At 36.2% G+C, this 25,528-nt stretch overlaps 2 protein-coding genes and 2 pseudogenes across 5 annotated transcripts; 2 read left to right on the top strand and 2 right to left on the bottom strand.

The window, feature by feature from the left end:
* The first annotated feature begins 785 nt into the window (after positions 1-785).
* On the top strand, positions 786-7,362 carry LOC110599935 (HIPL1 protein). Of its 3 annotated transcripts, XM_021736569.2 has the most exons (8): positions 786-804; positions 891-1,015; positions 2,066-2,223; positions 3,690-4,487; positions 4,568-4,793; positions 4,947-5,125; positions 6,296-6,537; positions 6,725-7,362. In XM_021736569.2, exons 3-8 carry the CDS (start codon positions 2,170-2,172, stop codon positions 7,125-7,127), a joined length of 1,902 nt encoding a protein of 633 aa, XP_021592261.1. In that variant the 5' UTR covers positions 786-804; positions 891-1,015; positions 2,066-2,169; the 3' UTR covers positions 7,128-7,362. The 3 variants fall into 3 exon arrangements, with proteins under 3 accessions (XP_021592261.1, XP_021592260.1, XP_021592259.1); XM_021736568.2 differs by lacking the exon at positions 786-804 and having other exon boundaries at positions 811-1,015; XM_021736567.2 differs by lacking the exons at positions 786-804; positions 891-1,015 and adding an exon at positions 1,311-1,942.
* A 1,089-nt stretch (positions 7,363-8,451) lies between these two features.
* Positions 8,452-17,010, top strand: LOC110599969 (DDT domain-containing protein DDR4). 2 transcript variants are annotated; one of them, XM_021736622.2, is made up of 13 exons: positions 8,452-9,226; positions 9,332-9,442; positions 11,028-11,114; positions 11,216-11,253; positions 11,472-11,553; positions 13,202-13,308; positions 13,491-13,647; positions 14,883-14,975; positions 15,142-15,265; positions 15,411-15,453; positions 15,592-15,780; positions 15,855-16,627; positions 16,948-17,010. In XM_021736622.2, exons 1-12 carry the CDS (start codon positions 8,813-8,815, stop codon positions 16,600-16,602), a joined length of 2,193 nt encoding a protein of 730 aa, XP_021592314.1. In that variant the 5' UTR covers positions 8,452-8,812; the 3' UTR covers positions 16,603-16,627; positions 16,948-17,010. The 2 variants fall into 2 exon arrangements, with proteins under 2 accessions (XP_021592314.1, XP_021592313.1); XM_021736621.2 differs by having other exon boundaries at positions 8,454-9,226; positions 15,855-16,953.
* Positions 17,011-17,285: 275 nt separating this feature from the next.
* On the bottom strand, positions 17,286-20,077 carry LOC110599970 (annotated as a pseudogene).
* Positions 20,078-22,002: 1,925 nt separating this feature from the next.
* LOC110600652 lies at positions 22,003-24,319 on the bottom strand (annotated as a pseudogene).
* Between the last annotated feature and the right edge of the window lie 1,209 nt (positions 24,320-25,528).

The following is a 25,528-nucleotide window of genomic DNA, read 5'->3' as shown; positions in this document are numbered from 1 at the left end:
GCAATCTATAATTGGAGTAGTTGTCCACCTTAATATAAAAATTAAATTCAATATATTATTATTGGTGATCATAATGTAATTGCTAAATCGCTCACTGATTCAAAAACTTATAACTTAATTCAAAGGGCTAAATACAACGTGATCATTCGGTCGGTTCGGTTCAAAATCGAATTGAACTGAAAAAATCAAAAATTGAAATTTTAGTGTTTATAAAAACCGAACCGAACCGAATTGATTTTGGTCAGAAACCGAATCGAATCGAACCGGTCTGATTCGGTTCGGTTCGGTTTGATCGGTTTCGATTTTTAATAATTTTTTTATTTTTTACACATCATTTTTAATATTTTAAAATTTAATTAAAATATTTTAATTTTAATATGATTTAATTTTTCTATATAAAAAATATTATTATCACTAATCGGTTCGGTTCAGTTTTTTTAGTTTTTTTTAGTTTTTTTCTGATCAAAACCGAACCGAACCGAAATAATTGAAATTTTTGAAATTAAAAATCAAATCGAACTGAAATATATAAAAAACCAAATATTTAAATCGATTAAATTCGATTAATTTTTTTGATTTGAACCGAATACTGATAACCCTCGATACAACACTGTAAAGATTATAAAAAAAGATAAAATTATTAGTGATAATTTCTAAAATATGGTTCATTGTGCTTTTAATTTGTATTGAGAAAAATATATTATTAATAAGAGAATATTAAAATCAATTTAAAAATTAATTTTTGGGGTAATAACAAAAAAAACCCTTCTCTTAAACGACCAGCCATTTTGCGATGCTCACCGGGTAATTCTTCTCTCTCGCCCTCTCTCTTCTTCTTCTCCTTTCTGTTGTTTTAGATCTCAAGTTATTTGGTTGCCTTCATTTGATAGATCTCAATGGAGCAATTTCAAAATTTCACGAGCCAATCACGTCAGGAAGCTCCTCTGTGCTGTACTTGTCTCCTTTGTCTAGGGTACCAGAAACGATTCCAGCTACTCTTTTTGGATGAATCAATGTGAGTTGACCTTGACTCATTTATTATTCAATTATTTCATAGCAGATAATGCGAGCATGTGATTGATCTCTTTTGTTTATTTAGAAATTGCAAACTCTCTCTCTCTCTCTCTCTCTATATATATATTTATATATATTTTGTCTGTTTATTCTCATTTTGATGTCATTGCTGTCGAATGCTTTTCTTTAGTTCTTTAAATGGTAAACTCTAGTGGATTCTATACTTTTATTCATGTTTGAATGTGAAATGTATCTGAATGTGAACATGACTCTGTTTTTTTGGCTTGTCTTATGGCTTATGGGTTTAAAAGGACTCATGGGCCACTTGCCGATTTGTTCACAAAACACATTAAACCAACCGAGATCTAACCAAAAGGGAATAGGGGGAAAAGCAAGTGGATTCTTTCTTAACTACCTCATTTTTGTTTAACCATTCATGTAGAGTCAACTATGTAAAGCTGCCCAATTAATGTCTCAATCCTTGATAAAAAACTTGAGACAGAGAGAAAAGATTTTGGAAGAGAGAGATTTAGAACATCATTGTGGCAATTAAATAAAGATTGACGTCTATACACTGAGCGAAAGATATTTAAAAGGGATTTCCTTTCTGGAAGCTGACTTTAAGAGAGTATAGAGAGATGGAAGGTACTTAAAAAAATAGAGCAGTTGGTAGAGATAAGAATGTTCAAACCACATACAGGTTTTCTCCTCTAAATAACAGTGGTTATTTTCTGATCCATTTCAAGCAAAGAGTTTTGCTGTTTAAGATGATTCTGGCATAGGCAAAAAGGAGGCCCTTGTAGTAGAGCATCTTCGTTTCTCTGTCGGTTTGCTGTGATGGGGGCGGTTCTTGCTATTCTCTTTCTGTTAATTAACATATTCTCACTTCCTGATCATTCTTTATCTCATCCATTATGCACTGATTCGAGTAGGTTTCAAACCTGTAGCTCTAGTGCCTATACTGTTATTGTTTAGATTTTGTTGAGTTCTTTACTTGGCGTGATTATTTATTAGAAATTAATTTTCTTTCTCCTTCTGAATTTGTTGTTAGGAGCACCTTTTACCTTGAACACCACGCTGAGTTTTTGTCCCTACAATGGGAGCACCTGCTGCAATTCTACCGCAGATATACAATTGCAGAAGCAATTTCAGACAATGAATATCTCCGATCCTGGCTGTGCTTCTCTTCTGAAATCTATCCTTTGTGCTGTAAGACTTCTGTTCCCTTTTGTAAACTAAAAATAACCTATATTGAATTTTCAAATTCAATTGCACAACTGCAACAGTATAAGTATTGTTTGTTTGTTGTTTGGAAAATCATGAGCTGTTGTAGGTCTTGCACGAGTTATCTTCTATTTTCATTTTTTGCTGTTGTCTTTCTGTTTGCATTCAATGTCTGCAGCAGCACTTCAAGTGGTATAGCAAAATCTAAAGACCAAGACCTGTTCAAGTATTCAATATTCAATTAAAATGCTGGGTGCCATTTTTCATGAATTCAGAAACTAATCCACATAATTACTTTCATAGCCAGACACAGATAGGTTGCGTAAAAATATTTGACCATGAAGTTTAGCATCTTTAATATTTATGGTTTTTCTTAGTTAATCACTACAATATTCTTTACTTCGTCTTTTAACAGCCAGTGCATTTAATAGCCCAACAGTAATCTGTCATAAACACAATCTAGGAAGCATGGACTATCCCTAGTGTATTAGGCTCAATCTGGTACCAATAGTTGCTGATACTTCCAGATGTCTATTCAACATTTTCTGCAGATAACCATAGGCTGTTCTTATTGATGACCATTATATTTTTCAAATGTGATATCGTGTTTTAGAGTTTAGACTTGTAACTACAAGACCAGAACAAATTCTGTGTTAAGAGAAACAAAAATAACGATGCCAATATTTTACTATAAATGTCTATTGGCTAAACATGGTACATGTGTTTTTGAGTCGTTATGCCTTTTTGAGTCGTTATGCCTTTTTGATTACTTGTTGATTCTTTTACTTTCAAATTAAAGGTTAAAGGATAGTTTGCTCTGTCCGTTTTGTCCTACTGATGATTTTATTTGTCAATTGTTGGATAAACAGTCATGTCAGTGATTCATTTCTGAGTGAATAAAAGTTCTACTCATTTTGGTTGCTGAAAAGAGGGAGGGTTCTCTTCATGTGGAGCTAAACAAAGGCTTAAAATCACTGCAAGCTTGTGTAAAAAGAAACTAAACTAATTAATCTCTAAAAGAGAATTCTACATATGGCTGAATCTGTTTTTGTTATTTCACTTCTGGATTTGAGAATTAAACACCTTATCTTTTCAAAGTAACAAAAATAAGCAACTCAATCTATTACAATAAACTTTTTCTTTGTCATTGATATTGCACAAGTCATCCTAATATCTTATGTGTGTAGCAATTGGGTCTAGGTCCTTTTTTCTCATGTTGTACTCTTCATAGACATTGCTTATTCATGGTGAGATGTCAATCATTCTCCATTCTAAGTATCATATAGTTAGTAAATGTTTACTGATAGTCTAGTTTGAGGCTTTTGTAAAGTCCGGAGTAACTTATGTGCATTTAAAGCTAGTGAGGATTGAACAAATCAAATGATCCTCAACAACCACATCATTTTAAAGAATTTTCTCACTGTTCATACTTTTGTTAACATATTTCACAGAGATGTGATCCCTTTTCATCTGAGCTGTTTACAATCAATTCTGTGCACCGGCCAGTTCCTGTTCTCTGTAATTCCACTGTTTCAATAAATTCATCTCAATCTAGCCAACTAGCAAATGATTTCTGCTCTAAAGTATGGAATGCGTGTGAAAACGTATCTATACTGAATTCACCTTTTGCCCCTTCGCTAGAAGGCCAAGCTGGATTACCTGTCAATTCTAGTGTCACCAAATTGACTGATCTCTGGCAATCAAAAAGTGATTTCTGCAAAGCATTTGGTGGAGAATCTACTGATGGATCAGTATGTTTCAATGGTGAACCTGTTACCATCAATAACACAGGATCACCTAGTCCCCCAGCTGGTTTGTGCCTTGAGAAAATTGGAAATGGATCCTACCTCAATATGGTTGCTCATCCTGATGGCTCCAACCGTGCATTCTTCTCCAGCCAACCAGGTAAGATTTGGTTGGCAACTATTCCTGAAGAGGGATCCGGAGGAACCTTGGAAATTGATGAGTCCAGTCCTTTTATTGATCTAACAGATGAGGTTTATTTTAGCAGTGCATTTGGGATGATGGGTATGGCATTTCATCCAAACTTTGCACAAAATGGTCGGTTCTTTGCTTCATTTAATTGTGACAAGGTCAGGTGGCCGGGATGTGTTGGAAGATGTTCATGTAATTCAGATGTGAACTGTGATCCTTCAAAGCTGCCTTCTGATAATGGTGCACAGCCATGCCAATATCACAGTGTTATTGCAGAATATAGTGCAAACAGTTCAGCAGTTGAGGCTTCCTTGGTACAAATCTCTATACACCTCAATTTTGTGATCTTTTTTTTGTTAAATTCAATTATTCTGACTTTTGATATTTTTTCCAGGCAACAACTGCCAAACCATTGGAAGTTAGAAGGATACTTACAATGGGCCTTCCATTCACATCGCATCATGCAGGACAGATTCTTTTTGGACCTACAGATGGGTATTTATACTTCATGATGGGAGATGGTGGTGGGCCAGGTAACGCAGGGGATCCTTACAATTTTTCTCAAAACAAGAAATCATTGCTTGGAAAGATCATGCGACTGGATGTTGATAATATACCAAGTGAGTGTCAGCACGCAATTGTTTCTATAAGTAGTTTTAATTGGTTTATGTGAACAATGACTGTGGCGCAGCTTCTATTTTCTTTTCCCCAACCTTAGCAAAGCAACGGGTTGGGTAGCCTTGTTGCACAGCTCATAATGGCCACTTCTGCAGGTGCTAAAGAAATTAATGACCTTGGTCTATGGGGAAACTACTCTATCCCTAAAGACAATCCATCTAGTGAAGACAGTGAATTGTTGCCAGAAATCTGGGCTTTAGGCTTACGAAATCCTTGGCGCTGCAGTTTTGATTCAGAAAGGCCATCCTACTTTATCTGTGCAGATGTTGGGCAGGTTCGTGACATGTTTTGTTTCTCACAATCTTGACAAGTTTTTAGTGCAAAGTTTGCACTTCAATTTTTCTCTAGTCCTTATGTTGGCTTTGACTTGAAAATTATGCTTTTGGGCATTGGCTGAGTAGCAAAAGGTTGGGGTATTTGGAAGAAGAGGTAGTGGGCCTTTCCATCCTTGTGTTGGTATTGACTTGAAAATTATGCTTCTGGGCACTGGCCAAGTAGCAAAAGGGTGAGGTAGTTGGAACTTGGAATGGGTAGTAGGTCTACACCAAGATTAGCAGATGTTATTACCATCAAGATGATGCTTCTTTCATGACATCACTGATCACTCATTCCTGGCTTATGTCATGTTACTTTTCCTGTAAAGAAAAGGAATATTTGAGGTTGTCCTTTGGGAGCTTTTAAGTGAATTTTGGTGGACCTGGATAATTGAGCACCATTCTATAAGAGTATAATTAACCATTCCGGCAAAAATATATGAAGTGGCAGAGTCGGGGAGATTTTGTTTTTACGTTGGAAAAGTCCTTAAATTTTGTTGACACATTATTATACTTTAAAGGAATATTGGATATCCAATTAGCTAAAAACTTACTTGTCCCATTGCTGAAAATTTGCTCCCTTTTCCTTGCAGAGACTTTTCCAGTATTATTTAGTAATTTTTGTGGGCTGTTTTTCAAGATTTGCCCCTTTCTGGAACTGCAAGTGGGAAGAAGTTTTATTGATTTTGCTAAATGTTTGGTGCTCTTTCGTAATGAAAAAACTCACCCATGGCTGAGTGCCATTTCTAATGCCTGCAGAAGATATCTAAACAACTAGTTTACATAGCCACTGTGGAAGTAATTGCCATGCCATTGGGTCAGAGAATCTATGCCCATTTCATAAGTTTGTTATTTTCCTTTTTGCTTAGATTTTTCATCATCATATAGGAACTAATTTAGTTCACCGAGTATTAGGGGGAAGAGAAGTGTTGGAAACAAGGACTTTTCAGAATGACAATGGATGTCATTATTGACACTCTGTTGTAATGGTTATGCTTATATCTGTTGTATTAATTCTATTCAAGTCATTCAAAATATTCTTGAGATACCTAAGTTGGACAATCCAGTTCTGTTCAATTAATTTCTGAAGTTAGAAATGTTTGACACTTCTATTTATTTTTGTCCTGCAGGATGTATATGAAGAGGTGGATATCATATCGAAGGGCGGAAACTATGGCTGGCGTATTTATGAGGGCCCTTATCCTTATAATCCTCCATCATCCCCTGGTGGAAATACATCCCCGAACTCCATAAGTCCAATTTTCCCAGTTATGGGATACAACCACTCTGAAGTAAACAAGAATGAAGGGTCAGCATCAATCACTGGGGGTTATTTCTATCGCTCAAAGACTGATCCATGCATGTATGGGAGGTATGTAAGCTATTAACATTTTGCTCAAATGTTCTTACTGAGCCATTCGTTTACGTGGCTCTTAAAAGGTGACTATGTTCTCAAGTACACTCAAAAATCAATTTGTTACAAGGGGCGAATACTTTTATAGACTACCACCACCTTCACAGTGTTATGTGTATCTAGCTAATCTGTTGTAAATGTTCAGGTATTTGTATGCAGATTTGTATGCGAATGCTGTGTGGGCGGGCACTGAAACCCCTGAAGATAGTGGTAACTTTACCACCAGCAAAATTCCCTTCAGTTGTGCAAAGGACTCTCCCATCCAGTGCATAACAGTACCAGGAAGTAACTTTCCATCCTTGGGTTACATTTTCTCGTTTGGGGAGGACAACCGCAAGGATATTTTTGTCCTAGCCAGCAGTGGTGTTTATAGAGTTGTTCGTCCAAGTCGCTGCAGTTACACCTGTTCAAAGGAAAATGTCACAAACGTTGCAAGCCCAAGTCCTAGCACATCACCCCCTTCGAATGCAGGGCAGTCTCATTGCCAATATAGCAGGGTTTTGGTCTTATTCTCCTCTTTGTTGCTGCTTTTATTGGGTGTTATGTAGCATATAACAGCAGATTTATGCATTATAAAGGCCTCTGTATTCCTTTCAATAGAAGTGTCATCAACCCCAGACTAATAGAATTGGCTCTTTCAGTTGTCCCTTTGTGAGTTGGGACCCGTAGCATTCAATTGAGAGCCGTGCACATCTGCAATTACGCATATTGATCTTCCATTTTCATCTGAGAAATACTTGGTATCGTGCAGTGGATCCTAAATATTTTCATATGATTTTATCTTTGGGAAATTTCTCAAATGGTTTATGAAATGTTGATTCCTCTGCAAATTAGGAGAATCCACGCATGAAAACAATTTTTGGAGACAAGGGAAAAGTTTCCCCTGTTTTCATCAATGTTGTCGTTAATCTTTTTTAGGTGCATATCAGTGGATTCTCAAAAAGAAGACTATGTACAGTTTATCTTATGAGCAATGTACTAATCGTTTATGAAATTTGATTTCATGGTAAATCAAGAGATTTCATGTTGAAACGATGGAAAGTTCAAGTTTCCTACTTTTCTTGTCTTTCATGAGCACAGGAAAAACTTTCTTGCCATTTCCTTTGTATGTGAATCAAAGGGAAATGTTTCCTTTACCCTGTCTATTCTCGGCAGTCCCCAGATGCGGCACCGTTTGCGGAAGTTAACAAACAACGGGTCCATGAGGCCCAAAACATTAGCGAAGCAAGTTTCCTGGGCTCTTTCACTTTGGACTAAAATAAAAATCCACCATGTGGATATTTGCCTCGATTGGATTAAACCAGTGGTGGAGCTCGACTAATTCTCTTTAGTATTGTGGCTCGGCATAGTAGTCACTCGAATAATCCCGAGTTCGACTTCTGGCTTTTTTCCTTCCTTAGAACTCTTTGTGTACGCATTTGAATAACTGATATTTTAGCTAAATAACTTTTAGATTTAAATTTACAGATAAAAAATTCCTTTCATAATTAATTATTACATTAAAGCTCATTAAAAATTCTTTTGATCAATGACTCTTATTGATGGAATTTCTTATTTACCCATCAATGAATAAAAGTATGTGCTGGTAAGGCTGTCCCTCTGATGACATGAAAGTAATTATTTACTTATTTTCATTGGAAATTCACTGGGGCTTAATAGTGTATTTCATGCTTTATCATAAAAACTAATAAATTCCACCGGAAAGGAAAAAGAACTAAGTAATGAAAATTGCAAAGAAACCATCATATTAATTGCTAATGCCCCGTTATCAAGAATGAAAAATCCGCAAAAAGGAAAGCAAACTAGTCATTATCCGTCAACACTAAGAACAGCTATTTCCAAGAACAAACTAAATAGGAGAAGAAGAAACTAGTAAAATTGATGAAAACCCAATAGACCCAAATGGTTAAAAAGTAATAAAAATCCAAGTCCTGCACAAAATCCCAGGCAGTCTCTCTTCTCTCCTTTCACTTGCTTATCATTCTTTTCCCTTCAATTTGCCCCCCCTTGTCTCGTATTTTCCACTCAACCAAACACAACATATATGCAAATTATTTTGTATGTGTATGTGAATAAAAATTATGTATTGGACTTTTGGTCCTAAATCTTCTTCTCCTTTCTCTTTCTCGCTCCAAAAATTGTTTTTCCTTTGATCCCTCTCTCCAATGCAACCCTTAATCCTCTACATGTAATCCCACATTAGCTTCCATAAACCCTCTCGATCTCTCCAACCATGTCCCTTGAACAGCTTTCCTCATCTCCGATCCCCCTAAACGACACCCCGCACTCCGCCACTGCTTCAAACCACTCCTCCGCCCCTCATGACGAGGGAACTCCACCACCGGTGCCGTCTCCGGCCCCGGCGCCACCTATCAACAGGAGCAATCGACCGTCCCGCGCTTGCACTATTCGCGCCGCCGAGAGGCTTCAGGCTGCCCAGCAGCAGGCTGCGATCGAGCGGAAGCAGAAACCCAAGAAGGACCAGCAGCAACAGCAGCGATGCGATGAGTCTCTGCAGCAGAAAGAGCAATGCAGCGCCAGCAGTAAGATCATTACCCCGCTGGTTGGGCCACCCGAGCCAGCACAGTTGCTGAGGTGGAGCCTCCGCTCCATGTGGGAATTAGCTTCCATACTTAATTTCTTGCATGTGAGCTTTTCTAATGCTTCTGAAAGTTGTGAACTTTGTTGGTTCTAAAGCTACCTTTTTTGTGTCTTGGGGAACTGTGTTTTTATATTTCTTTTCATGCTGCAGGTATTTAGGCATCTGTTGAATATACAGGTTGAGTTTTCAGCCGAGGAGTTTGAGACAGCTTTGATTACACCAAATGACACTTTGGGAGATATTCATATACCCTTACTAAAGGTTGGCGCTTTGATTTTTTTAGTTTATTTTTACTTAATCGAACTTCTTGTGTCTCGTTTGCAATTTGTTCAGTTGGCATTTCAGCAATGTACACTGCTGAGAAGCTTAATACTTCTTTTGGGTGCAAAGGAAGTGAGTTGATTATCATATGCACCGACTTGGGAATTGGGATTATGGTTTATATTAGTGAACTGGCTGATGGTAGTATCATTGTCATGTAAAGTGTTTTGGGGGATGCAGTTATGAACATGCCCTTTTTATCTCCTACTATTGCTAGAGTTTATCACTCTTTACATGACTGATGCTGGAGTTATTGATTTTATTTGGGTAACCTTCATGCATGTAAACGATTTTACCTAATGCTGCTTGGTTGGCAGCATTGAAGGTCATGAAGGAAAAAAAATGCAAAGAAGAGGATTATTGTGGAAATTATATATCAAAACAATTAAATTTTTTTGCACGTCAAATTTGGTATGAAATGCTCAAGTACTTTGTTTTTGAATCTTGCCACACTTCAAACTACAGGCAGTTGCATGTTGAATATATATATATATATATATAGAGAGAGAGAGAGAGAGAGAGAGAGAGAAATTAGACACTACTGCTTGAGGTTGTTTGTGTCATATACATAAGACGAAATCTTAGGACAGGCTGATACGGAAGTAGTTGATTCAGGGAGGGAGCTTGGTGCCTGTACAACTGATCACTGAGATGCAACTGGCATTGGTGGCTGCACCACTGTTTAGGATCTCCTTATATTTAGTATCAGAGCATTGTGATGTGATATTATGTCATGAAGTAGTCAGTTTTGTTGAATAATATGTGTTTCATTTGAGGTAGGTATCAGAGTTCTGCTACCTGTTTTATTGGCCCACTCCTAGTTGCAAAATTTGATATGCTGGTGGTTGCATGCCTAGATATATGCTGAAGAATGGTCAGTCTTTGACAGCTTGCTGCATTTGGATAAGACTTTATGAGCCAATATTGCAGACTATGATTGAAGTGCTGGGTATAGATGAACATCTAGATTTCGTTATCTGATGTAGGCTATTCTTCACTGGTGCATAGGCTGTTAGATTAGGTCTGTTTGTTGTTAATAACTTCACATGCAATGTTAAATCCTATGCCATTTGTAGAATATACACACCAGAAAATAGTTGTTTAATTTGAGTTGTTTGAAAATTAGATTGATATAATTTGGTCTCGAGATGGGTAAGAAACCTGGAAGAAACTGCACATGGAAGATGATTTATAAACTTTCTTTTTATACTTGCTAATGCTTTTTTTTGTTTTAACTTTCTTGGATTTCCTTCTTTGTGACTTAGGATGGACTTTTCATGTTGCTAAAAAAGATCTACTTTGCATCTGTAGTTTGAGTTGAGTCTTGATTGTTATGCTGAAAATTAGCAGCTAATCAGATAAATTATTCTCTCTTTTTTTTTTTTTTTTTTTTTGTAAATATAGTTATCGAGTGCAACCTGCACATTCATGCATTTTCTGCTTGATGGTTAATTCATGATCAATAGAAATACTTTATCCTAATGTAACTACCATACTTATTGCTTTTGGTCTATCCTTTTTACAGGCAATTCCTCCTATTACCCGAATTGCCCTAACACGAGATACTTGGATAACTGTTTTGTGCAGAAAATTAAGAGACTGGTGGCACTGGGTAACCCAATCACTATACTTATTTTAACTGATGTTTACCAATAGTGATACCTACCTCTTACAGCTTGTAACTTCTAAGATGAGTTTGGCATATCGTTGCAGGTTGCAGATGGGGAACTTCCCATAGTTGCTTCACATGGGTGAGCAGTTTTGCATCTTAGAACAATCCTCTTCTTTTTGTCCCTTCTCTTTCCCAAAAAAAGCACTCTTCAGACCTCACTACAAACAGTATTTTGAAAAGTTATCTTAAAAACAAATTTTAATGACCCCTAGTTAACATATAAGAGATGAGATTTTTCTCAACAGCAATTTCAGACGTTCTATGTTCCTGAATTTTCATGTAACTTTATATTCTCAGGGTTGAGATTGAAGTGTATAAAACTCTTGATCCGGGCATCCGTGTGGTGATCTTGAAAGCGCTATGCGACATTCGTGTTGAGGTATCGTTGTTGGATGTTCTAATGTTTCTTGTTTGAAATAATTGCTTGTTGCCCTCATTTTTCTTTTTCTTTTTTTAGTCTTTTTATATTGAACTGCCTAGTGAATGTTATCAAAGTGTAAACGAGCATTATGTAATGATTCATGGACCAAATATTGCACTGTCCATAATGGAGTTGGTATATTTAGAAGAAGTTAACCTAATTGGAGCTTGGTTCCAAATTAGCTGTGCTGATAAATGAATCTCCTTGTAAGATTTGATTGTATCTAAGATGTTTTCCTTCAGTTATTGATCTTATGGTTTCGCAGCACACAAACCCTAAGTGCATTGGTATATCTTGTTTTCTTGTCCCTTCAAATTAAGTCAAACAGGTCTTAACTGGTGTATTTATTTGTAATTGCTTCACTCAGTTGTGCCACTCTTATATTTAAAGGACTGGTCCATTTCAATGTTCCAATATATAATTTCTCATTTTTGGGGCACATATGACCTTGTAGTCTTGGCACAAGCATTCAATTTACGAGATATCCTATCAGTTCTTGAATGTTTTTGTATGGTTATGCTTACATGCACATTGTAGAAGCAGCTGGCTGGCTGTTTATTGTTTGAGCAACATCTTCTTCAACTTTTTATTCTTAGTTTTATGACATGGCAGCAGTCTTTTCTGGCTTCTAGCAATTATTTCCTAATTTTCTCCTAGTTCGACTAATTTCCATTCTTCTAACCTTTGTTTGGATGTGTGTAAAATGGAGGGAAAGGAAAAATAACTTGAGGAAATTAAAGGAGGATTAGAATTTTCCCCTGTTTGGAAAGGGAGCGAAAATAAAGGGATGGAAATAAATATTATTTTCTTCTTTCCAATTTAGGGAGAGAATAACAAATTTTGGAATGGCAAGTAGAAAAATACCTTTAAAGTCATTTCTTCTTTAAAAATGTTTAGGGTAAAATTGTAAACCATAATTTTCTTTCCTCTCTTTACTTTCTTCCCTCTCCAAACATGGAAAATAACTTTATTTTCGTTTCTATCTCATTTATTTTCCTTCTATCCAAACAGTTTAAAGATTAAAAAAAAGAGGGAGAAATATGTATATATTTTTTATCTTCTACTCTTTATTTTCCTTTCCTTCTAAATAATTTCCCAAACAGGGCACTAGTTGTAGAAGCAGCTGGCTGTTTTTGTTTATGCAACACCTTCTACTTTTTCTTTCTTGATTATTGTGACTACCCAGCAGTCATTTTTGGTTTGTTATAGCAATTATTTCCTGATTTACTATTTTACTCCTAGTACAACTAATTTGAATTCTTCTAGTTGTAGACTTGCACTGGTCTCAATTAGAGCTGAATGGCGAATAACTAAACCCAACTAGTTTGGGATTAAAGTTTAATTGTTATTTGTCGTATTAGTAACTCTGCATTTCCTTTTGCATCTAGGGCGTTCCACAATTTCAATTACAATTGGATATTTTCTCTAGTTTGTAGTAATGTCTCCCCTATACAGTTTTGATTTAGCTCAAACCGATATTCTGAATATCTTCTCAGTCAATAATTTTGAATCTAATTCTAATATAGGCAACTTCATGAAAACCTTTTCTTATACCTCATTTTATTGATATATTAGCAAAGGAATTGAATCTGAGTGATATTTGCAGCAAGAAGATATTCGGAATTATATTGACAACTCCATTAAACATGGTATTCAACTTTCTGTATTTCGTAAAGAACGTGTCGGGGGTGATTCACAAGGAATTAATTACTGGTAATGTAGATTCTTCAAAAGCATAAAATTTACAGTCTCAGTTCTTATTATGCTATCTAATGATGTAAAAGATCAACTTTGTATATGCAAGACTTGAGATCTTGGTTTAGTATAGAGTTTTCAATGTCATATAGTATGGATATGAAATTCTGCAATATATATATATATATTTTTTGGTGTAGGTATGAGGACGATCCAATAATTGGTCATCGATTATACCGGGAAATAAGAAAAGTTGAGGTGAAGAAGGCAAAGGCAAAAGGTTCCCAGGTCCTTCCCAATGCAACATACCAGTGGGAAACAGTTGCCACTAATTTTGATGAATTTCAAGATGTTTCTGTAAGTTACTTAGATGACCTTCTATGTACACCTTCTATCTTTGAATTCCCATGCATTCCTTTTTTTTTTTTGGTTCCTTTTTATACATCAAAACTAGATGTTGGTTTTAAATTTTTTTGCCTTGAAGATCTCCTTCCATGTTTTGTTATTTTATATTGTAGAACGAATGTGACTCTGAGACTATATCCGTCATTTCATTTGAAACGAAGCTTGTTTTTGTGTTCCTAGATGGCAATTTGCAAGGTTTTGATGTGCCTAGATGTATAAAAACCTTTGTGATTTTGCATTAATCTTGGTGGGTACATTACCTTCCATGTCAACTGTCCCTTTCATCTCTGAAAAAGGGGCAAATCAAATTCTGGATATAATATTGTGAGATACTGATTTGATGGAGAAGGGATTACTATTGAAAAAAAAAATGATGGATACTTAATGTGTTATGTGAGATTAGTTTGTGTTGGGTTTTATAATTCTAGGCAGCTTAGGAAACATATGCCAAGTGTTCTTTTTTCCTGGAAGATTTAATCAACTGCTATCGAGTTTTCAGGAGGAAATAATTTGAGATAGAAAAGGTTTCATGTAGATGCAGCATACTTGGATGTAGATGTACACATAAATATTTAAGTGGGAATAGACATTTGTGATATGTAGAACAGAATATGGCAAGTTAATTGTTAGGGTTTGCAGGTGCAACCTGGATTAGAGACTCATATTAAGACGTCTGGAATAATTTTGTGAATAAATGTCTACTTGAGATAAGGTTATCCTATTATCCACTGGGACTTTGATCTTAAGCTAGATTTTCTTTTCTCCCTAATAATTTCTTTCTCTACTGAATAAGTTTTGGTTTTATATGCATGCTAGTTTTTTGTTCCATGTTATTTATAGTTTTCTATTGCCCTGGGTTCTTTGTATTCCATTGTGCTGAATAAAGGCTTTTTTTAGGTGTTAATTCTATAATGTGTACAGTTGACGGAAAATATATATGCACTAGCATTGATTCTGTCTTTCTGCTTGTGCAATAGCACTAGTGTTGATGGAATGCGCTGAAAAATTTTATACCGTTTTATTTTTGCCAACTAGTTATGCTGCACATGAGTGTGTTTAGGACATTTTTCTCTGCATGTTGGCAAAGATGTTGCTGCTGCCTGCTGGCATGATATTTCAATATTCTTCATCTGTTGCTGTTTAGTTGATGCATTTACTCATTTGGCCTTGTCCATCTGATGCTGCAGGAGAAGCTTTTTACAAGTAAAAATAGGACAGAGGCTTCGTTAGGGAAGAAGCTAAAGAATGACATGCTTCCTGAGATTGAGAAGGTTCACAAGGTATTAAAATTGCATTTTTTACTGAAATTTTTACTTGATTGAATGTTGACCAAGAAAGAGAAAGATGTCCCTTTCTCGACTTGAGTTATATTTTTTAATTATATCTGACTTCAATCTTTGCTTTCCTGTAATGAGTCATCTTGTTTGCTTTTCCATGACTACTCAGAGGAAAGAAAGGTTGCTGAAAAAGCAACATAGACAGGCTCTACTTCTTGATAACTTCTTGAGTGTGGATGGACTCTCACTAGGACGATCACTTCGTGACAGAAAGCCTGTTACTTATACTTTTGGTAAGATAAAATCAATATTACTGAATACAGAAGCAAGAGTTGAGCTTTATTTTCAAAGAGCAACAAAATTTTATACTGATGATAAACTATTCAATAAATTGATATATAAATGAACTCTGAACATGGATGCCAAATGTTTTTGCAGATGATTATGACCGGTCAATCAATGAGGCTATTAAAATAACCAAGTATGAATTTTATTTTGTTTTCCTCAAATTGCTTGTCGTATACTCCCTTTTTCCCTCTGAGAGGAACTTATGTTTACATTTGGACCAACTTGCATCATTATTTTATTAAATCCTTTGCATTATTAACCATTTTGAAAGGCAAAAACCGCCATCCCCAGAGCATATTCACAGAAGAGAAGATATTATGAAACCTGAAGCTTCAACAAATGGTAAATGGAGTGGTCCTTCACACGTACCTGAACATGGCACCTTCAGTTTGACAAACCCGAATTCCCCCAGTTATGATGATATTGATGAAGATCATAAACCTGAATTGTTGGACCGAAGGTAGGATTTGTTCCATAGCTGCTTGCATTGCCTTGAAATTGCACTTGAGCTTACTGTTGCATAATTGCTTGCAGCAATAGGCGAAGGCAGCGGCCTCAACGGTATTCAGCAAAAGAGTTTGTTGAAGCAGTTTCTGATAATGAAGCAGACTTTGACAGTGATGATGACATAGTTGGAGAAGCCGTATATGATGAAGAATACTTGAGGAAACGTAAACAGAGGAGGAAGCTGTCAAGTAGCTCGGAAGGGGATGAGGAGTATCGATATGATGAAGAAAATGGTGAAGAAGAGGAAGAGGAGGAAGAAGAAGAGGATTCATCAAGTATCAGCGAGGACAGTGATGAGCCCCAAAAATTTAAGAGACTGCCAGGCCGAACACGGAGGGAAACTAAATTAAGGTCTGTTGACGAGCTCCAATCAGGTTTGAGACGCAGTAAGAGGGCTACTCGAAACCGGGTTAATTACCGGCAATATGAGCTGTCAGAATCAGATACAGAATCAAGGAAACCTGAAAAATCAAATCCATCCGATGAATATTTGGATGCTAGTGAGAATGCTGAGTATTCAGCTGGAAGTCAAGATTCTGATAACAATGAGGATGAAGAACAAGATATGAAAGTTGATCAGCCTGTTAAAGGTTACACCGAGGCACATGGGAAAGAGCAAAATCAACCACCAGAGAAATCAAATAGCCCTAGCCCAGATGAAGTTGAGGGTGTAAGAAACAGGCGTTTCCTTGATCTAAATGAACTTGCTCCAGGCTCTGGTTTTGATGATGGTCCAAACACAATAATGAAAGATGAAGATAGAGAGAATTTTTAAGTTAACCTCTCTGCTGGAAAACATGGTTTGCCATTTTCTCTGGGGAAGCTTGATGTACGATAGTAGGAAAAAAGATATATATAAATTTTGTGATAAGCCTGTGGAAGAAACTACAGTCAAAGTTCTTCCATGGTGTAAGTTAAACAGCCTGATCCAATCATTCAGGATTTGCTGCAGGGAGCAGCTTGATGCCGAGAGTATGTAGATTAGGTAGTCATTTTTTAGTATGCCTACATTCATAGAAACCTACAAGGGGTGAATTAGAATTCATTGGGATTTTGTTATCTTATCCTATCAATGTACAATAACCTTAACTGATATTGTAACTGAAAACTTGGCTTTTAGATGTTCAAGCCCCGTAGTTTATTCCTTCATGATAACAACAATCTGCCCCATGATCATTTGGCATTGGCTGGCTGCGGATAAATTGACCGGACATGAAATGTTTATGTAATGGATCGTCCTCCCTCAAATGGTGACTCATGTTTCATTCGTAAGTTGACCATTCTTCCTATATTCTATTGCAACCATTCTCTGGTTTTGTAATGCTGAGACTATGATGCGAGCTTAGCACTCTTGTTAAGCTGAAGATGAGCGTGTGCAACTTGTTATGCTGTTTGTGTTTTCCAATTGTATGTAATATGATGCGTGCGCTCGTGTTAGTTTGAGTTCTAATGGACTTGTTTGAGACAGAAGAGATCCATTCAATGGTTGTCCTAAATGGACTTGTTGCTAACAGATATTTTTTTGGAACTTGTACGTGATAATAATTACTTCACCCTTGTTCCAGAAAATTTTTGTGGGCTATTTAATTTAATACAAGAATTTAATGGTAATGCTGGTTCTCTATGGTCTTTCTGCTTCTCCATTTTCCCGTGGCCGAGCAACTTCTGCGCTGACAGGGTAATCTGCTATCTTATTAGCTGTTGCTTCATCCTTTGCTTTTCTTCTAATTGCTTCTTTCTCTGCTTTCTCGTCAGCTGCTGCTGCCTTTATGTCCTCGAGAGCTTGAATCAAGTTTGATAGGCAATTCTCTGCATTTTCAAGTGGGGACTTGGGCATAAGGTTCTCTGCAACATCAGCAGGTGTGATCTTGGTTTCCTTCATTAGCCCTTGAATTGTCTTGAACGTAGGATGTTGTTCGAGTTTCAAGTAATTCCATGCAAGCACCTTGAATGCTTCAAAACTGCAATAAGAAAGTTCAATGTGTTTATCCATTCTCCCCCTTCTTATCAGAGCAGGATCGAGCTTCTCCACATAATTGGTAGTGAAGACAATTAGTCTCTCACCTGCACAAGTTGACCATAACCCATCAATGAAATTCAACAACCCTGAAAGTGTAACCTTGCTGCTTGCCTCTTCTTTAAGCTCTTTACGAGTCTCCGACTTCTCACCATCTAATGATTTCTCTGCTTTCGTCTTCCTCTGACCAGTAAGATCAAGAGAGCAGTCTATATCTTCAATCACTATGATCGATTTACTGGTAGTTCCTATCAAAAGCTTCCTTAGCTCTGCATTATCCTTCACCGCCGTAAGCTCCAGATCATAAACATCATAGTTCAACAAGTTAGCCATTGCAGCAATCATAGTAGACTTGCCAGTCCCTGGAGGACCATAAAGGAGATACCCTCTTTTCCATGCCTTACCAATTCTGGCATAGAAATTCTTGCTGTTGCTAAAAGTAACAAGATCTTCAATAATCTCCTGCTTCTTCTCAGGATCTAAGGCCATTGTCTCAAACGTGGCAGGATGCTCAAACACTATATGGCTCCACATGTTTTGCGTATAGCTCGGCAATTTGTAGCAAGAACTGTTAGTGTAAATAGGGATGTCAGGCGGGCGGGTTTTTACGGGTACCCGATCCGCCCAAACCCTATTAGGACGGATTTGGATTTTTACAAAATGGATTTGAGCGGATTCGGATTTAAAAAATTTTATCCGTTTCGGATTCGGGTAGGGTTCGGAATTAGGTAATCGGATACCCGTTACCCGAACCCGATTACCTATATTAACAAACTAACCCTAATTTCCTTTTTCATTTTACTCTTTCCTCTCTCCGTCGGCGCCTCTCTCCCTTGCGTCCCTTTCCTCTCTTCTTCGACGCCTCTCGCATTCCTTTCCTCTCGCGCCTCTCTCCCTCGTGTCCTTTTCCTCTCTTCGTCGATGCCTCTCCCCCACTTCACTGACGACTGCCGGCAGCCCAGTCGGCACTGGCTACGTCTCCTTTCTCTCTCCGATAAATCTTCTCTCTCCACAGTGCGATATCTCCTTCTCTCTCTCCCGTCGGCGACATCTCCCACTTCCCAGTCAAGGCCTCTCCCCCCACTTCACTGACGAGTGCCGGCAGTCGGCACCGGCGACGTCTCCTTTCTCTTCCCAGTCGACGATAAATCTTCTCTCTCCCCGGTCAGCGATATCTCTACTATCTCTCCAGCGGCGGCATCTCCGACTGGTAAGTGGGAGACAACTCTTCCCTCTCCTTCTACTCCTTCTACTGCTGGGTTGCTGGGTTTGCTGGGTTTGCTGTTTCTTGTCATTGAACATTTTTCTTTCTATTGTTAGATAGTTTATTTGGTAATTTTTGTCATTAAATTGATTATATTTGATTAATGTAATACTGTTGATTTTTAGAATTTATGAACAATTAATGGTTATAAATTATTATTTGCTGGGTTGTTGCTGAGTTGCTAGTTCTTGTCATTGAACATTTCTCCTTTCACTGCTGGGTTGTGCAAATGTTAAGAAGTTTATTTGTTAGTTTATTGAATTTAAAAAATCGGTTCGGGTATTGTGCGGGTATTGTTAAACGGATTTGGAACGGGTTCGGATAATAAAATTAAAATATTAAACGAGTTTGGTAATTGTATATATAATCGGATTCGAATTTGGATACTCTCAATTTTGCAGGTACCCTATCCATTTACATCCCTAAGTGTAAAGCTTCCTCTGCCTATTTCTCACCCTGATCTCTTTCCCTTCCCTCACCACATGCTGCAAGTAAGCCTGAGTGATCATATCCCTGTTGCTCTTGTGAAAGGTGAGCTTGTAGTACCTCCTTTCTAGCTGAGAATACGTAGCCTGGCTAGGTGACACCAACTTGCTAGAAACCCACCAAACTTTAACCCCTCGAAATTCATCAGCGACTCTCTCATACTCATCCACGCTAAATACTAAGTTACTGCAACCTTTACCCACCTCAGCTTTGAGCCTTTTAGCACACTTAGAAGAGTTGACAACTTCTCTTGAGATGATCCCCAGTGTACTCGTGGATTGAAATCTTAATATAAGGGTAGAAGAAGCTCATGATTCTTTGACTATATTTTTCCAAGAAACGGCGAACCTCGTATGGGCAATATTGGCGAAAGATAGCCCAAAGAAACATAAAACTGGCAATTGTTGAACCCATTGTTGCCCACATCTGAGTCATCGTTTGAGGAGCAATTGATAAGATGTCTTCTTTTTCTCCTCTGGTTTTTCTACCCTCCCTTGTATTCCTTTGAATTCCCTATTCCACTAGGCTTAATGCAGCAATAGTTCTTGTTTTTTTTCCTAGGAAAATGCGAGAATCTTTATGGGACACTTTTGGGTCAAAATCATATTTTGATTAGTGGGATAGTTTGGACGGTGGTCGTAAAAAGCCACAAGTACAGGCATGCAAGGAGAGTCAAGACCCAGCAAGCCTGGCTCTTACAGTCATTATTGGTCGTCGAGTATATAGTGCAGCTAGCCAATAGCCATAACACTAGTATACACTACACAACATTACACTTTTCTAACGGTACTTTGAATTTGGCACATATTGGACGTGGCTCATGCTTCTTGGATGATGCATGGAGAGATCGGTGGTGGTTTTTTTATTTTAATAATTTACAATATAATCCCTAAGATTTAAGAAAATTCATTTACTTAGTTCTTACTTTTTTTTAATAGTAAATAATTTAGTTTCTGAATTTTTATTTTATTAATAAAATAGTTTTTTTTTAATTTATAATTAATCAACTCGTAAATTAAAAAAAATCAATTTAAATTAAAGAAATTAAATTATTATAAATATTAAAATCATAAGGATTAAATTATTATAAATTATTAAAATTTTAAAAATACAAACTGCTATATATATATATATAATATAAACTGTTATTTTTTGCCATCCTCTCTAATTAGAGGACTTTTTTGAGTTTGGCGTAATTGTTTCGGATTGTAAAGATATTCTGTTTCTTTGTCCACTTATTTCGTTATACTGGATTAGACGTAGTGCGAATAAGACTGCTCATCTGTTAGCAAGACAGTCTATTCATTTTGATCGTTTTAAACTCTGGGTTAATATGTCTGAGTGTTTGTTTGAACATTATAATTCAAGATAATAATATTTATTTTCTTGACTTAAAAAAAAAATAGAATATATAACTTAACAGCTATGTCTACTAATTCAATATAAAACAATTATAAATAATATGAATTTTATCTTTTTAATATGATTTTGATATTGTATTTTTTTAGAGTTCTTTTTCTCGTGTTTGTTGTGGCATGAATTTATTGTGGTATAAATTTGTTGGTTCACAGATTTATTTTGACATGGAAAAGTTTTTTTTTGTTTTCTACCATAATTTGTTTTTTCTTATCTTCCATCTTCTCACTCTATTTTTACTTTCGTCTCATTTTATATCTCACAACTCTTAAGAAATTAGCTTTAATACCAAAATATTAATTTTTTTTTATATTTATAAATAAAATTAATATACATATTGTTATCCTCATTTTTATATAGAGAGACTGTCTATGCTGATAACACAAAGATTTTATTCAGAGTTCTTTCTCATATCAGAAAAGATTTGATAATAGCTCAGTTTACTTTGTACAGCCATTTTGTCATTTCATGAACAGTAAGGGTACTACCTACAACTATATATATATATATATATTTTAAAAAATTCAGTTTAGAGTAAAAATAATGATATTTTTCAAAATTTTATATAATCGTAAAGTGTATATAAAATTTAAATAAAATAAAAATTTTATCAAAATTATTATAATTTTAACAACAATACAATACAAGCATGTCCTTAATTCAGGCGTCCGTATATCCATCTCTCAAAAGAGTATAAACAATTGTTAATGTTTTGAATTATTGATTAAATAATAATATCATCATTTTTTTTTCTTTTTAAATAGGAGACTAGAGATTGAGAGAGTAGAACTTGAGATCTCTTAGATTTATTTAGATACACTTTACCACCGAACGTTACTTAACATGCGAGTGCAATAATATCATCAATTATAATTATAATGCCCTTTTAAAGTCTCATGATTAACATTCAATAATCAATTCTGTATAGGATTTATAATAATATTTTAAAAATTATTTGATATATAATTTAAAATGATAAATAATATATTTAGAATAAAGAAAACATATAAAATAAAATTATTAAAAATGTTACGTTTTTGAAATTTATCCACAGAAACAGAGTAGCTTCCACAGAGCCACAGCTGAGCCGAAGGGTCAACATCAGCAATTTCGTGGCCACTGCATAGCTTACAAGAACTAGCTGATCTGACTCGGTCAGTTTCATCTGTGAAAAGATCACAAATGGTCCAGTTATGCTCATCTCACTCATGTGGCTTTGGTAGCCACTGATATTGGACTCCTCCTGCATAAGAATAGAAATTTGTTTCTTCAAAGTCCAAATCAAATATCCAGTCTGACCTTTGATGTTCAGAAAAGGCAGTGCAAAACATAAAGCAGTCTGAATTACAATAACTTCTCAATTCCTCACAAGCAAACCAGAACTAACCTTATATCAAGCTCTTCAGCTTTCTGTACAGTTTCTTGGGCAGCCTTAACTGCTTGATCGATCATTCCAAGGTTGGAGCAAAATCGTCTCTGCAAAATGAAGTTGAAGTTGATCTGCATTAAGTACAGTACAGGAAAGCAAGCAAGAGATGTGAAGAAAAGAACAACCTCACCAGATAGTCTGCGGCATGTATAGTTCCCATTTCAAGAGAATGCCCCATCTCTACCTCCAGATGTTTCACAATAAATTCTTTTGCTCGCCCAATTTCTTTCTTTCCAGCCCCATTGACAACAGAACAAATTTCTAGAAGCCATGCACAAACTGAGGAACTCTCACATGCACAGAGGGAAATAACTCAAGTAATTGCCAAAAGAATTTGTATACGTTTTACAGTCCGTGGCTTGTTCTCTTGTCGACAAGCAATATAAAGACAAGGAGCTAAAATTGCATCTTGATTCCGCCCTTTTAAAGGTTTCAGTGCCTCTACCTTCTTATATATTTCATTAGCTCAATCTTTATGATTAAAACAAAAAAAGGTTAGAAACCCAAAGAAGATATCTACTCTCAACCAAAAATGAATTATACAAAAGGTTTAATAAATCATCAAATCATAAAATACAATGAAGAAAAAGGGAAATGCACTAAACTTCAAAAGAGGAATCAGCTTCCAGATCTTACTTCATAGGTCATATGCATTTAAACTTGCACGATCATGTGCAAAAACAATAAAAATAAAGATTTCGAAAGAGCGATTGAGAAGAAAGATAAAAACCAAATGGAAATGGAGACAACTTTAAGTAACCGGCCCAACCTGAAACAGGCATTGTTCATTAATTACTAGTTTCATAATTGCATAAAAATTCGAAACGTTTAGAAAGAGTGAGGTAAATTTTTTTCAATAAAACAAATGCCAAATTCAAGAGCATTTCTGAAAAGTAGCTGACAGCTTCAGGATGTCCATATTAGAAAGCCGAATATTTTGCAGGTATAAATTGAAGATCGCAAATGACAAGCCCATAATCTCGCATTACATGTTATTTAAACACATTATTATAAATCAAACAAGTTTCTGCATGCGATGTCTGGAAATTCAATCCAATACAGTAACATATATCAATTTCAACTACCAAAATAAAATAAGTTGATTTTGATAAAGCTACCATTTTTCTTACTGTCATATCCGTTGATCAAACCGACGAAAAATCATTTAATCTCTCTCAATATCCCATATGTTCTGTAAAATTCTTCAAATTTTCAGGGAAAGAGCCGTACACCAATCACTAGGAAGAAAAATAAAAGTTGAATTAAGATTTTTTTTTTTTTTTTCCTTTAAGTTTGTTCAACAGCCATCCCACCAGAAGCACTAAAGTGCTTTGATTCCTTTTTCTTTTTCTGCTGTCAGTTTTAGTTACTGAAAATTCGCAGAGTCTATTATCAGTGTTCAATGGAAAGGAAACCAATAATCCATGCAAATGCTGATTATGCTTTCAAAGAATGACAAAAAAAACAATCCCTTTATATAGCAATTACCAGAGATAGAACAAAATTGATAAGCAATGAGACGGAAGTGACGATGGCACGCACCTATCAGCCATGGCAGCAATGGAATTGAAAGCCTGAATCAAACCACGGTCAGGATTGGTGCCACGGCTCTGCCATTTCCCAAGAGAACCAGAGCGAAGCTCATTGGAGGAGCCATTAGTTTTGGAGATAACTGTAGTAAGGCCACCATCACCAAGGAGAGGGTTAAGGGGAACACGGTTAGGATCGTGATCGGAAGATTCGTTGGCGCCACTCGGAGGTCTCGTCAACAGAGTGAGCTTCGAGGATCAAACCACATTCGGAGCAGATGGGGTCGCCGGCGGCGTGATCGAAGACCTCTCAATGAGTCGCTTACAGTCGGAGCAGTAGGAGTCCTCCATGTTCTGCGTAAGGCAGAGTACAGTATGCTCAGACAATTTTATATTTTGTTTGGTCCAACGTTCGTTTTTATAAACTTCTATAATTAAATGCCAGCTCAGGGCTCTGGCTTTTCTTGTGTTTTGATCAACAAACCTAGGGTGTTTTGGTAATCTCATTCCAGATTATATTTAGTGGCTCAAATTATATTTTATTGATTTGAAAAACAAGAAAGTGTGCGTTTCTGTTTTTCATTTAAGATGGTCACAGCAAATTTGATAATTTTCAAATTTATTTAGATATATTTATCAGTGTAAAAATATATATTAATATTATTATTTTTAGATGTTATATATAAAAACTTTAAATTTCAGTTTGTGAAATATTAAAATGCTAAAATATATTTAGCTAATATACAGATTATTATATAAAATAAAAAAATATATATTTTTTTAAATATAGTATAATTAATAAATTTTTTTTATTTTTTAAATTCAACGTGTTAATATTTTAAAATTTAATTACATCAAAATTTAAAATATTTTCATCTAATAATTCGATTAAATTAATGATTTAACTCTATTCAAACGAAAGAAATTAAAATATAATTTTAAAAATATTTTTATAAATTATAAAAATTACTTGATCGGATAAAGGAGATGGAGGAGCAAAGATAAACGGTAGGTAGCGAGCAGTGTGAGGTTGACGAGTGATAATGAGAATGATGGCGAAAAGCGATGGGCGATGGCGAGAAGTGAGAGACACGAGCAGCAGACAGCAATGATCAACGAGCGACGATAAGTGCAATGGCGAGAAGTGATTCAAGAATGCAATAGCAGAAGCGATGACGAATGCGATGGTGAGAAGTGACGGGCGATGGCAAGAAGCGAGAAACGCGAGCGGTAAATCGACGAGTAACGATGAGTGCAATGGCGAGAGGTGATTTGAGAAGCGATGGCAAATGCGATAGTGAAATGCGAGAGATATGAACGATAAACAATGATCCACGGACGACGACGAGTGCGATAGGGAGAAGTGATTTGGGAATACAACGGCGAGAAGTGAGAGACACGAGCAGACAGCAACGATCAACAAGGGACGATAAGTGCAATGGCGTGAAGCGATTCAGGAATGCAATAGCAAAAGCGATGACGAATGCGATGGTGAGAAGTGACGAGCGAGGGCAAGAAGCAAGAAATGCGAGCGGTAAACAATAACAATCGACGGGCAAC

This window comes from Manihot esculenta, chromosome 14 (assembly GCF_001659605.2).
Source record: "Manihot esculenta cultivar AM560-2 chromosome 14, M.esculenta_v8, whole genome shotgun sequence".
NCBI classification, from domain to species: Eukaryota; Viridiplantae; Streptophyta; class Magnoliopsida; order Malpighiales; family Euphorbiaceae; genus Manihot; species Manihot esculenta.
The sequence above is the reverse complement of the archived record's forward strand: the minus strand, read 5'-3'. Positions and strand labels throughout refer to the sequence as shown.